The following is a 16,000-nucleotide window of genomic DNA, read 5'->3' as shown; positions in this document are numbered from 1 at the left end:
CCGACAATTTCAGTGCGTCCAAGATCCAACTACTAACACCACCGTCATTTCAACTAGTATTTAATGTTGTTGGATAGCGACCTGACATGAAAAATGTTTTGCTTCCCCCCCCCCCCAAACTAATAGGTTTTAATGTACTAAATTAGAACATAATCTGGACACATACATTATTGGGATTGTATATGTTAGAGTTCGAAAAGTTGGATGCCATGGCATCAGGGAAATTAGATTACCAACAAACGAGCATTAAAATTTCACGCCCACTTCCCAACAAGTATGGGCGGCATTGAATTTGACAGAGCAGGTCATAGCTCGTGCAAATAGCCAACCAAAACCAATCAGTTCTAGAGTTGCTATATTAACAGCCATTGAAAACTCATATCTATAACATCCACAACATGAAAATATGGAAATGTAGAATTCAGAGTTGTGATGCTTTGGTTGGAGACAAGTAAGCAAATGGAAAAAAATGATGGTTGAGGGTAATTAAGGTACAGAAGAATCCAAACTTTGGTTAATGTTGTCATGTAGCTCGTATTGTAGGGTCAACCGAGTAATTTCAAGGTTAGATTGGATTCATTTGATGTTAATTTTAACATGTATATGAATTCAGACTATATTCGTGTTATTTTCATATTATGTTTGTTGATGGAACAAATGAATTATGTCAATTGTCGATCACTTTTTTTTTATTTGAACGAAGAATCGTAATCGATGATTATACAGCCGTTGAAAAGTGATCCTTGTAATAAAAAGATGAAGAATGAGAAGTTTTAGAGAAAGTAGACGAAGATGAGGAAGAAGTTGAAGATCCCCTCTTAGGGGTTCATATATCTTAGGGGTTTATATACGGACTTATTGTGTAAGCTTCTGTCACGTCTAGTATCATGATTACTATGTATATACCAATATAATATGATTGTGGTCGTTAGTCAATAATTTTAATCTTGACACACCTTTTAGATCTATCAAAAGTCTTGTTTAGGGTTTATGTTAGGTCAAATGAAATTTTATATAAGAGTTCCTTCGAAGAAAACCTCTGTATGTGGAAGAGTTGTTAAAGGAGGTGACCTTAATAAATGACAAAGTTCTCTCGAATCCCATTTTTCTTCCACTAATACAAGTTTTTCATGCGTTCTTAAATTCTGATCCAGTCTTGGCATCACTAACATAACTTCTTTTTTAAGTTCTCCCACAAATAACGAGACCCTATTCTATAGAGTCAAATTCCAACCACAAGATATTCCATCTTATCCTACGAGATTAAAGAGTCATAAACTTCATTAATTATAAAAGACTTATGATTATACAAAATTGTATCCCTAAGGAATGAATAAGATGGAAGCAACAATCAAAGTTGAATAAAACCTAATCCCCTTTATCATACTTAACCTTCATTATTTTTTTTTCTAAAAATAACCATGATATTTCATTAATCAAAAGTTGTATCAACAAACATCTTACTAAATACAGACTGAATAAATACAGTTGTGACTATCAAAATAAAATATAATAATGATCGCTTAGAGATAGTTTGATAAACAAAATCATTAACAAGTGAAGCAATGACGTACATAAACTAAAACACCAACGGCTTCGAGCATCATACATAGAGGAGAGAAACCTGAAGAATAACCAAAATGATCAATGGAAAAAGCGATCTCCCCTTAGCAGCGATCTCCTCCGACACATATATGCGATAACCAACGAACCATCTTGTATAAACAAACAAAGGAATCAGACATCAAGAAAGCAATCAACCATGTATGCAGGGAAAATAAAAGACCGAGAAGAAGATCAATAAAAAAACTGCATCGAAAATCCAATAATATCGGTAGCCATGATACCCTTTACAAGAAAATGGTTAATAAAAATTATTATTGTAAATACGATAAATTATAACTAATAATGACAGGATGGTGCTCGGAGAAGACCACTGCTGCATAACCGAAGAGATTTTGAAAACCGCTTTGCAACTTGTAACTTCCGCACAGAATTTTATATATGAGATAATTTCTTTAAATTAGTTAGGTGTTCTAAAGACTAATTTCTTTCAAAGAGCGAATATTTATTTTTGAGTTTAAAAATTTTATATTTTATCATTTTAAATTTTTATATAAAATTTATTTGAAATTTTATATATTCTTATAAAACATGTAAATTAATTATAATTGATTGATTTATTTATTTAATAATTTTTTAATATTTTAATTTTAATTGATATTTTTGTATAGGTTTAAACTAAAAATAAGTTTTTAAATTGTTTTTTTTATTTTAAGTCTCTAAGCCATATTTTCTTGAAATAAATCTTTAAACTATTATATGTAAGTAATTTATGTATATAAATTATTTATATTCAAAATAAGTACTTAATTTTGTGTGTCATGTAAATATTTTATTGGCTGAAAAAAAATTTCTAACTAAAAAATAGCAGAACTTCGAATAATTATATATAATAGTGTAAGTACTTATCTTGATAAAAAATAATTTAATAACTTAAGGTAAAGAAAGCCCTAGTTTAGAGATTTATTTTTTACTTTAAGCTTTTTATATAATATAGTGTTTAAAATTTAAAATATTATCTAAATATTTATTTTAAAATTTATATAATCATATCTAAAATAGTTTTAATAATAATATTAAACTCTTCAATTTTAAATTAAATAATTTAAAAACACGCACGAACCAAGTGACATTCGTGGTAAAAGAATTGTTGTTTTCTTTGAAGACCCGAGTTCGAGCACGAAGAATACTAAGGGTGTGAGCGTTAACTGTTAAGAGGTTGAAAATTATATTTGAATATATATTGGCTTCTACTTATCCATATTTATCCAAAAAAATAATAATTTAAAAACACATCTTAAGAATATTCTGTCATCTCATTTCTCAAGGCAAGCTTAAACGAGTATGAAAATAAAATAAAAGCGTAGATATGTAAACGTATAATATGAGTTGATGCGTTTTTGTTCTCTCGGGTGTTGGTTTACCTGTTCGTGGAGGTTTAGTATGCAGAAGATGTGTCTGCTTTTTGGACTTGGGATTACTAATACTTCAATTTTAACATCCAAAAAGTCACTCGTATAACTGCTTTTCTTTCTCTTTTATTCCATTCGACAGCGTAAAAGAAGGTCCCATTCCATCATGCCAGCTGCTATTTCATCACTCTTTCTCTCTCTATGCACTTGCAACAATCCCTGCAAGTGACTTTAGCTATGGTTTGATTCCTTAAAAAGCTGTGCATGCACTTGAATTGTTTTGTTTCTTTGAACTCTTTTCATATGATCAGAATCAGATGTCTGATCGGAAAACTGGGTTTATGGCAGACACACTATCAAAGACAACTTCGATTTTCGGTTTAAGATTATGGGCAGTTCTCGGAGTTTGTGTTGGAGCAGCTTTTGTTCTCTTCCTGTTCCTCATTTCCCTTTGGCTCGCTTCAAAACGAACTAAACGGAAGCCTTGTTCCAAACCAAGAATCCCGGTTGTCTCCAAGGAGATCAAATTCGAACCCCGAAAGCCTCACAGGACCCAAATTCAAACCGACCCTGACCCTGACCCGAGTGCAGGCATGGAAAGGCAAGCCTTGCTTCTTCCCCTGGAAGAGGAGAGCCCTACTGGTTACCGTGGAATTCACATTGAGATTGGGAAAGATCATAGGATTTCATACCCTGGTTTATCCCCACAGACGAGTGGGGAGGAGCGTGTGGCTGGACCGGCGCCTGAAGTTTCACATTTGGGATGGGGGCATTGGTACACTTTGAGGGAGCTTGAGGTTTCCACAAATGGGTTTGCTCATGAGAAAGTGATAGGCGAGGGTGGCTATGGGATTGTTTACCATGGTATTTTGGAGGATAACTCTCAGGTTGCTGTCAAGAACTTGCTTAACAACAGGTGATTTTACTTGATTCTCCATACCACCATCTCCATTGCTGAACTAAATAGTGAATTGAAGCATCTGGTAATCTGCAGGGGACAAGCTGAGAAGGAGTTTAAAGTTGAAGTAGAGGCAATTGGTCGAGTTAGACATAAGAATTTAGTAAGGTTGATTGGTTACTGTGCTGAAGGAGCTCACAGGTAGTCTGGTTTTTACCATTTTGTGCAGAAAAATCTAAGAAATTTCTTGACAATTACTTGTTGCCTTGTTAGGATGCTGGTATATGAGTATGTAAATAATGGAAATTTGGAGCAGTGGCTTCATGGGGGTGTAGGACCTTGTAGTCCTCTGACTTGGGATATTCGGATGAATATAATCCTGGGAACAGCAAAAGGGTTCGTTTGAGATCACATGGCTTTCATTTTTGGTTTTGTTTGTGCTGTTTTCTTCCTGCATTGTTTTAATTTCTCATGACTGAATTGTTTATTAGGTTAGCTTACCTTCATGAGGGGCTTGAACCTAAAGTTGTTCACCGTGATATTAAATCAAGCAACATCCTACTTGACAAGCGTTGGAACCCCAAGGTTTCGGACTTCGGCCTAGCCAAGCTCTTGGGCTCCGAGAGCAGCTATATCACAACTCGAGTTATGGGAACATTCGGGTTTGTATAATGCCTCTGTTTCAATCTGCCTGCACTTGTGCTTTTCTGTATTTGGTCATTTCTAACCTCTAGTTTCGTTTCTTTTTGTAGTTATGTAGCTCCTGAATATGCTAGCACTGGCATGCTAAACGAAAGAAGTGATGTGTATAGCTTTGGGATTCTTATCATGGAAATACTTACCGGTAGGAACCCGGTTGATTATAGCCGGCTTCCAGAAGAGGTTCGTACCACGTATCTAATCCAACATCATTTTGTTGGTTGTACATGCAAAAGATTATTCCTTCTTGCTCTCCCGTGTTGATTTTTGAGTAAAAGTCAAGATACTTCCAGGTGAACTTAATTGAATGGCTTAAGAAGATGGTTGCTAACAGGAATCCAGAGGGAGTATTGGATCCCAAGCTCCCTGAAAAACCTACTTCAAGAGCATTGAAGCGAGCTCTACTTGTAGCTTTAAGATGTGTAGACCCGAATGCGCAAAAGCGACCAAAGATGGGACATGTCATACACATGCTTGAAGCTGAAGAATCCCCCTCCAAAGAAGTAAGTACAGAAATCCGGATGTAACATATCTAAAAATTGCAACACAAGTGTAGTGCTTGATAATACAAACATCAAAGGTGACTGTAGAATCCAAACATCCGGTTTATGTTCTTGAACTTTACATTTTTCATGGAGTTAAAAACCGTGTCCATTAGAAGTAGATGTAGTTTGAATTTCAACACTAAAAGAATCACTTTCGATTCATTGGTCTAAGCAACTTTTTTCAGGATAGTAGTAGAGCCGGAAGGGATGCAGGACAGGTACATTGTGACAGCATGAAGAATGAATCGACAGAGAAAAGGGGAGCGGACTGGGATGGCCATGAAGTTGAAGCACATGCTGATGGTGCATAATCATGATTTCGTGATACCAGGAATGCGAAGAAGAAAAAGCACTGAATAAACCCAAAGTTGTTTGAGGTGAATTGCACAAGCTTGGTTCCTTGTTTAACATCTTGAAATGCCATCCGTTTCGTTATTTTTCGATGTTTGTTGCCTTATCAATGGCTTCTACGAGACAACTGATGTAACTTCAAAAGAATGTCTAGATCAATTTCTAATGATCAATTTGTTATCTAGGAGGGGCAATGAACTTTAAGTTTAATCATGTTATTCGAATTGTCACTGAACAATTGAATTTTCAACTATACAAATTAAATTCTGGATGATTATTATCAGCAACCATCTGCCAAATCATTATTGCCGTTTGTCAGCTGTTTGAGCCCATTTATGAACTATTATGAAACTATGCTTTGCTCATTGAGTGGCAGTAGTTGGATGGTCTTATCGTTAATACATATTAAAGGTCCCTACATCAACACACCTTGTTAGCCCAATCTTCATAAAAACAGAAAACTGTAGTTGATAGATAGACCTTCGATTAGACCTTTCAGTCCATCAAACTTTTGTTGCATTTCTACATCAACAAATGCTCCCGCAAATTAAACAAAAGAACTTGAAAATCTGAGGAGTTGCTCTGTAAAATGACAGCCGTATGACTTGGATCTTAGAATCTAAAAATGAAATATAAACAGGCAAACTAGTGGTTTACCATCCCTGTAACAAGAGGATTTTAGTCAATTTTTGTGGCCAACAACCACCGCAGTTGGGCAGGTCTGGCATGCATATTAGCCCAAAGAATAACATAATTATACATTTCATTTTTATTATTTAACTATTCTATCAATTTAATTCTAATTTTATTAATTGCCACGCTAACATTCCGTCAAATGTTAACGTGAATTGGCTTGATTAGCAATATTTAAATATTTAAGTGATTTGATTGATAAAATAAAAAATTAGTGGTAAAAACAAAATCCCTTGATAATTAAGTGGTCATCGGTGTAGTTACCCAAATTAATAAGCATTAAAGTAAAGGAACCCGACTGATCTTGTGTACACAGGATTCTATCAGCCCAAAGTGTTCCATACATCCTCTTCCAAAACAAACATCTACCACTAATACTATACCCATTTGCAGCTTCATCATCCATCTCTTCATTGAAGTGGGTGTAATTGTAGACATTCTAAAAATCTCTCATCCGCTTAAACTTGAGCTTCGGTCTGGAGATTGGGAGGGCAATGCAAGTGAGGAAAAGATGTTTTGCTGATATTGGTTAAGGAAACTGAGGGTCACTTGCTTACAGCTATGCTTGTTTGATTCGTGACCAGCAAAAAGTAAAATAGAAGAACACACCCAGTGGGACTCGAAACCGACAATCGCTTGATTAGAAGCCATGCGCCTTATCCATTAGGCCACAGGTGCATCTGCCTTCTCTGGGAATACAACTATATATAACCTTTATTAATGATTTAACAGAGAAATCTTCTTTAATTGAAGCCGCTAATTTTATTAAAAATATTAAACATCTAAACCACAATAAAATTTTACGATCAAAACTGTAAACTTAAACACATAATAAGGATATTTTCCTATAATCATTAACATAAGAAACTAGACACGAACGCAAATCGTTTATCTAAATCCAATTGAATGATCCAAAGCATGAAATATCAACATGATAATAAATAAGCAACATCTTGATCAATCGTAACGATTTCAAATTCAGCCCTGAGAAAAAGGATAAATGAAAATAACGGTAAAAACCTAAAATCGTGTCAAAAGGCATAGGAAACGTGCCATGAAGACAAAATTATTAATTTTTTTTCTTTGCTTAGCACATGACATCAATTTTAGTAATGGTTGTTAATCATATGTATTTTTTAATATTTTATATTTTTATATCACATCTTCATTTTTTTTTAGTTTTTAATAACTCTGCCTTTATGGTAGATTTTTCTTTGCCTTTATGGTACATTTTTCATATACCTTCTAGCATGTTTTATTTTCTTTATCGATCTTTTAACCTTTTTTGTTTAATTTTTAGGGTTAGTTTTTATATTGTCACGACTGATCAAAATGACGTTTATTTAATATTTTGTTAATCTTCTTGCTTTAAAGCCTCATATTGGACTTGGATACATGATTTGTGAATTTAGATAGTTGTCTTGCGATGGCGATCTTTTAATAATTTAATCCCCTGTAGTGATTCATTTTTCGATGCAACCAGATTTATTTGTATATATCTTTTGTTCGAAATTTTTACATGGGCTTTAACCTTTTTTTCGTGTATGGCCCTTTTAAAATCTCGAATGATTAGTTGTTATGTATTCATTGTAATTATGTGTTTTTGGATGCATTCATATGTGTTTAGTTTATAATCATCTAGTTATTTTGTGTTACTGGTTATATGAAAAATATTTTCTTCTTATATGGCCGTTTAATTTTTTTCTTCTTCTTGTGTTGCTATTAATATCTTTTCTTCTTCATATTTATGACTAGTGACGGCATCGGTCTTAGTGCTAGTCATCGTTATTTATTATTAATTTTTTATTTTATTATGTTGTATCTTTATTTATTTCTTTTTCTTTTTAATTTAATAAGCAAGAAGAAAAGGAATTTATGTATCATTCTATTTATCTATATTATTATTTATGTCTTATTATTATATTAAAGGGTAAATTGTTATTATATTCGATTGATATTTGTCATTGTAATATTCTTATGTGTAAATTTTCAACTATACTTTTATGTATTGAAATTTATAATTAAAATTTTATTTTAGCTAAGTTTTATGATCTATATTAATTTTAATATTTTTAAGATTAAATTTAGCAAACAATATTTAAATATTTTATTAAAAAATATCTATAAAAAATATCAAAACTTAGAGAGAAAAAAACCGGTGATACTATTAAGCCGTAAAAGCAAATTAACAAAAAACATAAAACCTAACCAGCTATCTAGCACTTGAAACAGAAAACGAGAAACAAAAGCAAATAAAAAACCATCCCTGTTCTAAAAACTCAAAATAAACAAAGGTCGTCGCCGTGTCAGTTCTGTTCCTTGCCTCTTCAACCATATTCCATTATACATTCGAGACAAAGAAACCAAGAAAACCTGATGAAATCAAACCTTCAGATCATCTACCCTTTCAAACTATCGTCCACTATGAAGGATCTATCCAACGCTTATCCTCTGTTTCCTTCAACGTTGCTTGACGAGGTGCCTTCTCAACCCAGAAACGGTATTCCGCACCTGCCTCTCCGTCTGGAGCAACCAAGTGAGCCACCTAGTTTCTTGATCGTGGAATCTACTAGAAGCTACATACATACAAAGATTCAAACCTCTTCTGTGTTTCCCATGTTAGTACAATGATTTCAGAAAGATCCATTACACTTGAGTTCATTTTTTGATTATCGAACGCGAGTCTCCCTCTATGATGACATCAGACAACCCAAATTCACAACAAGAAATAGAGCATGAAGAGCTGATTTAGCTTCTGCCCCAAACGCTAAGGTAACTCTTTCAAGCTTTCTCCGACTAACCCCCATAAGTAATCCCTCACTATTTCGAATTACTGCCCCTGACCACCCATTCTGATCTGTTGCGATGAAATGGGCATCGAAGTTGATTTTGAAAAACCTTAGAGGAGGAGACCAACGAGTGCAAGACAGAGAAGAAGGGGGAGGTTCAAGCTAACTTGTGGCTAAAGCAAATTCCGAGAAGTGAGCTTTAACAAAGGTAATCAATTCAACCGTGGTAGTAGACTTTCCTTCATGGTAACCATTATTTCAGCATGCTTTGGGGAAGGGTAGTTCTGAAACAACCAATATAACCAATCTGGGAAATTATTAAACTGACTGATGGGGGCCATGCATAATTTAACTGAATCCAAACTGAATGAGCTAACACAATCTCTAGTCACATAATAAATTGATTCAATAGTGTTAGGGCATCTAGGGTTGTAGGGATTAGCCACCAAAAGATAAGAGTAAAGACACTGTTTTGTGGGAATATAATTCATGATAAATTTCTATACTTGAATGTGAATCTTTATTTGACAAGCGCGGTCCCAAACTCTTTTAAACATATCAGCCTCAAGTGAAGAGGGAACTCCATTATGAAGCAATAACCTATAGCCGCTTCTGACATTGTAAATACCTAAGTGTTCCCCATACAAAACTAGCACATCCACTTAAGCAAATTTTGATAAAGGAATTCCCTAGATCGAGGAGACATCTGCATAACCAAAAGAAGAACGAACAAGGGATTCATTCCAAGAACCAGTATTCTAGTTAATGAGAACCACCACCCGTTCTAACGACTCAACTTGTGGAGACAACTTCCGTCGGAGCCGTCACTGGCGACAAATAATCATTCCAAATGGAGATGGATGATTCTGAACCCACATTTTAGTGAAGCCGCTTCTCCAACAAACCCCTCGCGCTCCAAATGTTTATCCAGATATAGGATGGATTTACACTAAGCCTCACGTGTAAAAACTCTGAATTTGCTAGTATATTGTGCTTAACAACCTACTAATTAACGAACTTGGGTTAGTTAGAAATCTTTATCCTTGTTTCGCAAGGAGAGCGATATTAAATTTTCCCATATCTTGAAATTCCAATCCACCACATTCTTTAAACATACTAAGCTTTTTCCCAAGTGCACCAATGAATACCACACAAGTCGTTCGACTTCTACCACCAAAATTGTCATTCTGCCCTCTAATTTGCTACATACATTTTTAGGTAGCTGGAAACAGTTCATAGCATACACCAGAATAGCTTGTAACACCGGCTTGAAAAAAAACTTCTTTCCCCCTTGAGAAAGTAAACGGGTACTCCATCCTTGGATACACACTAACATCTTCTCCTTCAAATGCTCAAAAGCTCTTCTTTTGTGACTCCTCACCACTGCTGACAATCCCAAGTATTTTTTCAAGATTGGGAGAGTTGGAAACATTTAGAATTTAGCGAACAACATCATTATGCTCTTGAATAACATTGGAGCTAAAAAAATAGATCACTCTTGTCAAGGTTCACTTCATGTGCCTAGCTTGCACTATAAACCCATAAAACCTCTTTCACCTTTTAAGGAACACTCACCTTTGCAGAACCAAAAATTAAACTGCCATCTGCAAAAAATAAGTGTGAGATTAAGGCAACCCTACGATTTATACGAACACCTTATATTCTTTCAAAATCAACTGCTTGACAAAAAAGGGATAAGAGACCCTCACTGCAAATCAATAAAAGGCAGGGACTGAACAAGTCACCTTGGCACAACCCCTTACTTGGAACAAAAACTTCACTAGGTACCCCATTCAAAAATAACGCGTACAAAACTGTACTAATACATCGTTTTAGAGAGTTTATCCGATATCAAATCCTATCTTATGCATCATTGTCCATAAAAGTGTCATTCAACCCTATCCTATGCTTTACTCATATCCAACTTGAGTGTAAAAAAACCTTTATGTCCGTATCTTTTGTTGATAAAAGAGTGTAAAAGCTCATAAGCAACAATTATGTTATCCGTTATCAAACATCAATGTACAAAGGCACTCTATTCTTCATCAATACAAATATAGAGTAAACCTTACAATCTATTAACCAAAACCTTCAAAGAAACCTTATAAATAACAATGTAAAGGCTAATGTGTCAAAATTGCTTCAAATTAGTAGGGATCAAACCTTTAGAATAAGAATAATGTGCATTTTGTTTATCGATTCCATAGCATCTTGTCAACTTAATAATTTCATACAGAAGTCCACAACTTCCGTTTTCATGTTGTTATTGGTATGAAGAGAAAGGATAGACAATTTGCACAATGATTTATATTGGTTCAACTTATCAACCAAGTATAAATCCACTACCTTAGCTCTACACTAAGGATTTTATAATAAATTCAATAATTTTTTCTTTTTTTTTTCTAGTCTCAAGAGTAACCTTTTACAACTACTTATTTTTCAATGGCTAATCTAGAACCAAACCCCTTTTTACAAAAAGATAAAGAAAATGTAAACAAGAAACCTCTCAAAGGAAGGTATTTACACAATTAAGCTCACTAAAACACTTATGTATAAGAGAAAAGGAAAAATAAGAATGAAAGAGCTTTTCTCTTGATGTGGATTGCTTGGATAGGTGTTGTAACCTTCTTCAAGCGTCTTTAACTTTTCTTATATTCTGAAATGTGTGTTTGACCGTTTCTAGCCGTTGGGGATGTTTTGGAGTATTGGTATTCGGGCTGGGAGTACCGATACCGCACTAATAAAAACTAGTTGTTTTATGACTGTTAGGTTGGGAGTATCGGTACTAGGGTTTACAATATCGATACTACTTTGAGTATCGGTACCAAAATTGCATATTGAAATCTAAACACATTTGAAAACAATAGCAATATCGGTACTATCATGAGAGTATCAATACTTTCCTTCCTTGGGTATCAATATTGTTCATGTGGTATCGATACTGTAAGAACAATATCGATACTTCTTTTCTAGAAAAATATATTTGTGTTCAAATTCAAGTTTTATAGACTTTGAATTATTTTCTGAAAACTTTGAATTAATTCAATCAAGTCCAAAAACATTTTACCCTTAAATTTGTTATGTCAAAATAGGTTTAACAGATGTGTTATTATCCTTATTCCATAAGCAATTTGCCCAAGAACGTTGCGCCCAATACAGTTCAGTTTTGTATGCTTCCAAATTCAATTGGAGTTCTATATCTTCAATATCCCCAAGAGTTTCATTTACAGGCTCAAGCTGAATTAACTCCTCTAAATGCCATTTGAGGTCTCGAATGGTTAACCTTTTCTCCAAGCGTAGTTTATGGAACCATTCATCCAAACCCACTTGAACACAATTAAGCTTTTCCAAAAGATTTCTAGAGGCATTATCCCACAATCTTCGAACATTTCTCTCTTTACAATATGTAAAAACCCATGAGGCTTCATATAAAATGCCAAAAACGTTTACCACATTATTTAGGCCTAGTAGATAATTGTAAAGTGCAATGATCTGAGAACAAGCTGGTAACATGAACCACACTAGCTTGTGGGAACAAATCCCATCAAGTTGAATTAACCACCTCCAATCCAAACGTTCTCAAATGTTCATCTCTGCCATCCAACCCCTCTCCCAAGTATACTAAGCATAATTGAACCCTAAATTCATTAGTCCATAATATTTCAAAACATCACAAAAATGCTTGCATTTTTTGAGGATTACGTTCCATACTCACTGCTTCTCATGAGAGCATAATTTCATTAAAGTCCCCAATTACCATCCATGGAACATTTGGACAATCATTAGGCTACCAAAGTAGATTCTATGAATCCACGCGATGATGCTCTTTAGGTGCACGGTAGAACCCCGTGCACCGTAGAAACCTGTGCACCGTAAAACCCCGTGCACCTTCATACACTCCCATCATTTTCATTAGTAATTAGAGCATCAATATGACAAATCAAATAAGACCGCATTGTAACATCAAAAGTAGATAGCTAAGAAAAGCACAAACCCCCACTACTAGCAAGAGAATCAATTTCAATACTATTGAAAAACCACACGTCTGACAAACCTTCTTCATTCTAGAGCATTGTAGTTTTGTTTCCATGTAGAAAACTACATTCGGGTTAATGTATTTTAGTGCATTCTAAAGAGGTTTAATCGTCTAAAGCATCCCCAAGCCCCAAATATTATAACTTATGATTTTCATTGTTCTCAGCTAGCCTGATTCATCAAGCCCATCGATAATGTTGAAGAAGCCATACTCATTTCCTTGTCACTCAATCCCACCACGGATAAATTAAAACTTCGCTGCCACTTCAAACTATCCTGTTTTGACAATGAAATATCCTCATCTTTCAAAAGCATATCCATATCAAAAGCTACATATGTCCCCGAAACTAAGCCAGAAAAATTAGAAATGCGTTTAAAATCGGGGTTGACCCAAACCTTCTCCCCTTGCTTCTGTTGTTCCTTTGGTTCAGGAGCCTAATCAGTATCAATGTCCTTACTCATAGGACAATTCCACCTGTTCCCCAAAATGCCACTGTTCTATTTCAACCCAGTCTGATCCCTACCAAATCCCGCTCCAACATCCTTCGTACAATCAGCATCATTCTGTAACTAAGGGCTAGTTGACACTCCCCTTTGTCTCAGAGGATCCCTAAGAGATGGATCCCATTGAAGCACCAATTCACATTTCTCCTAAAGGATTATAAAAGGACAAAATTTCTCTTAATGTCCCAATATTCCATTTTGAAATCAACAAAGTTTTAACTTTTCATATAGGAAATAAGTATACACCTTCCCGTTGGGCATCACAAATATTTTCCCTCTTAAAAGGCTTCTAAATATCCATCCACGCATGAACGCACATGCATCCCTATACCCCAAAGTGAGTGCTTCAGAATCGTATGTAAGAAAAAGACTGATAAAATTACCTAACTGAATCACCATCGGCTTCAATAAAAAACAAATTGGAAAATCATTTATTCGAACCCAAAAATCCACCTCTCACAACGAAATCATCATTGGATCTTCACCCTCTCTCAACTGATGTAATAGCAAAAGATGATTATTGAAATACCAAGGCCTATCCATCTCAATTTGATTCATATCAATCTCATGATATAATCGAAACAAGAAACATCCCTCCCCCAACTCGGTGATTGAGATTCCCCGATTAGATGTCAAACGTTAGCTAATGTAACCCGCATATCTTGGAAATTAACCAAACTCGAGGTAAAAAAACATCTCATAAAATAGTGTTCCAGCGAAATTTGAGGCGCTGAACATTGTTCTTAAGAGTTCGAACCACCCCTTTTTCTACTCCCAATGACAAGCCTTCCAATTTAGGCTCGATATCAACCATGGAAATCATCAAGAAACCCACATTGCCGTTAACAAATGAACAAGCATCGCCAAAAGAAACCTAAAGATAACCGTAGAAACATGCCACAAGAGTAGAGAAAAAACCGTGCCACAAAAGCAGAGTAATTATTTTTATTTCTAAATAAAGTACTATTGTCTAATTTTCAGAGTTTGCTAGTATGTACTCAAAATAAAACAAACTAGTTGTATTAATTTTAAGGCTTAATGCATTTTTTAGTGCCTAAACTATACCTCAAAATATGATTTGTGCCTAAATGAATTTTTCCTAATAATAGGTGTCTAACCTTTTCTCCGTTACAGTTTTAGGTGCATACCATTATATTTTTAATTTTTTAAACTTTTTTAATAATAAAATATTATTTTTAAGAAAAATAAAAAATAAAAAGATTAATTTATTTATAAAAAACCTATTTTTAAAAATCAAAAAATAACCCCCCAAATCCTAAAATCTATAATTTTAAACTCAGTTGTAGTCGTCGCAGGTCATCTTCGGTCACCATCTCTATCGCCGAAAGGCCACCTACCTATTGTCGTACCTATTAACCGGTAATTACATTTGACATTATGTAAAATCCCTAAATCATTAACCATATCATTAACCTTAACCTTAATTTTAAATTTAATTGGTAGTCATTATCGTTATTGTCATCAATAGTTGTCATTGTTGTCGGTAACCATCTTCCCATTCTTGTGCACTGTTAAAGAATGGGAGAAAGAGAAGAAGATGGGGATGATTGGGAATTTTAAAAAAGGTTTTTTAAGTAATATATTTATTTTTTAAAAATAAAAAATTTTAAAAAAATTTGAAATTTTATATGCGTGACACGTATTAGATAATGACCAAATTTAACAGCCGTTACGGTTCATGCACCTAAAAGTGTAAAGTTGGAAACGTTTGGCACCTATTGTTGGAAAATAATGAAAGAACGATTCATATTTTTAAAGTACAATTTTGGCACTAAAAAGTGTTTTAAGCCTAACTTTAACAACGATTAAATTAAAGAACCATCGATTAAGCGTGTGTCTGATAAAAAAATATTAGTGATCATTTGTATAATTTATCATTTTTAATTTTATATATTTACTATGCTACGCCAATAATTCCTTAAAAGCTTAACGACAGTTAACCCTCAATGACCACATCTTAACTAAATAAAAATGAAAGTGACTAGATATTATGTTTTTTAAATTCAATGAGAAAAAATATACAAAACTTAATCGAATGTGATCAATCTTATAATTTTCCTATAACTTTATATCATAATTATTGAATAAGTACAAGTTTTGATGGCTAAACACTCACATATTTGATTAAAAATATGACTTTAACTTTTGTTGATGATCACCATAAAACATATTTTCAATGATATTTACCTATGAATCAATATAAAGGCCATTTTGTACATGTTAAAGATATAACAATGAGGCATTTGAATATAGTTACCAATGTTTTTGATAATAACTTGGTTTAGTTATTCTTGTGTCTAACTTTGTTATTATTTTTTATTAATCTCGGATAAATACAATACAATATTTGTCTAAAGATAACTCTTAACCATTTGATATTGAACGCTGATACTTGCAGGAAAAATATGTGGATACTAAGCCTTCACGAAGGCCTCGGTCTCCCACGTGGCCTCATCGAAAGTTTGGTTGTGCCACAAGACCTTGACCATC

The 16,000-nt window shown here is 34.1% G+C and overlaps 1 protein-coding gene across 1 annotated transcript; it reads left to right on the top strand.

The window, feature by feature from the left end:
* The first annotated feature begins 3,170 nt into the window (after positions 1-3,170).
* Positions 3,171-5,681, top strand: LOC120139374 (probable serine/threonine-protein kinase At1g01540). The gene is made up of 7 exons (XM_039154618.1): positions 3,171-3,891; positions 3,970-4,074; positions 4,147-4,269; positions 4,365-4,535; positions 4,626-4,755; positions 4,866-5,075; positions 5,303-5,681. Exons 1-7 carry the CDS (start codon positions 3,293-3,295, stop codon positions 5,426-5,428), a joined length of 1,464 nt encoding a protein of 487 aa, XP_039010549.1. The 5' UTR covers positions 3,171-3,292; the 3' UTR covers positions 5,429-5,681.
* The last annotated feature ends 10,319 nt before the right edge of the window (positions 5,682-16,000 follow it).

The sequence above is a fragment of the Hibiscus syriacus genome, unplaced genomic scaffold, assembly GCF_006381635.1.
Source record: "Hibiscus syriacus cultivar Baekdansim isolate YM2019G1 unplaced genomic scaffold, ASM638163v2 tig00110744_pilon, whole genome shotgun sequence".
Lineage (NCBI taxonomy): Eukaryota > Viridiplantae > Streptophyta > Magnoliopsida > Malvales > Malvaceae > Hibiscus > Hibiscus syriacus.
This window is presented reverse-complemented; position numbering and strand designations above follow the sequence as displayed.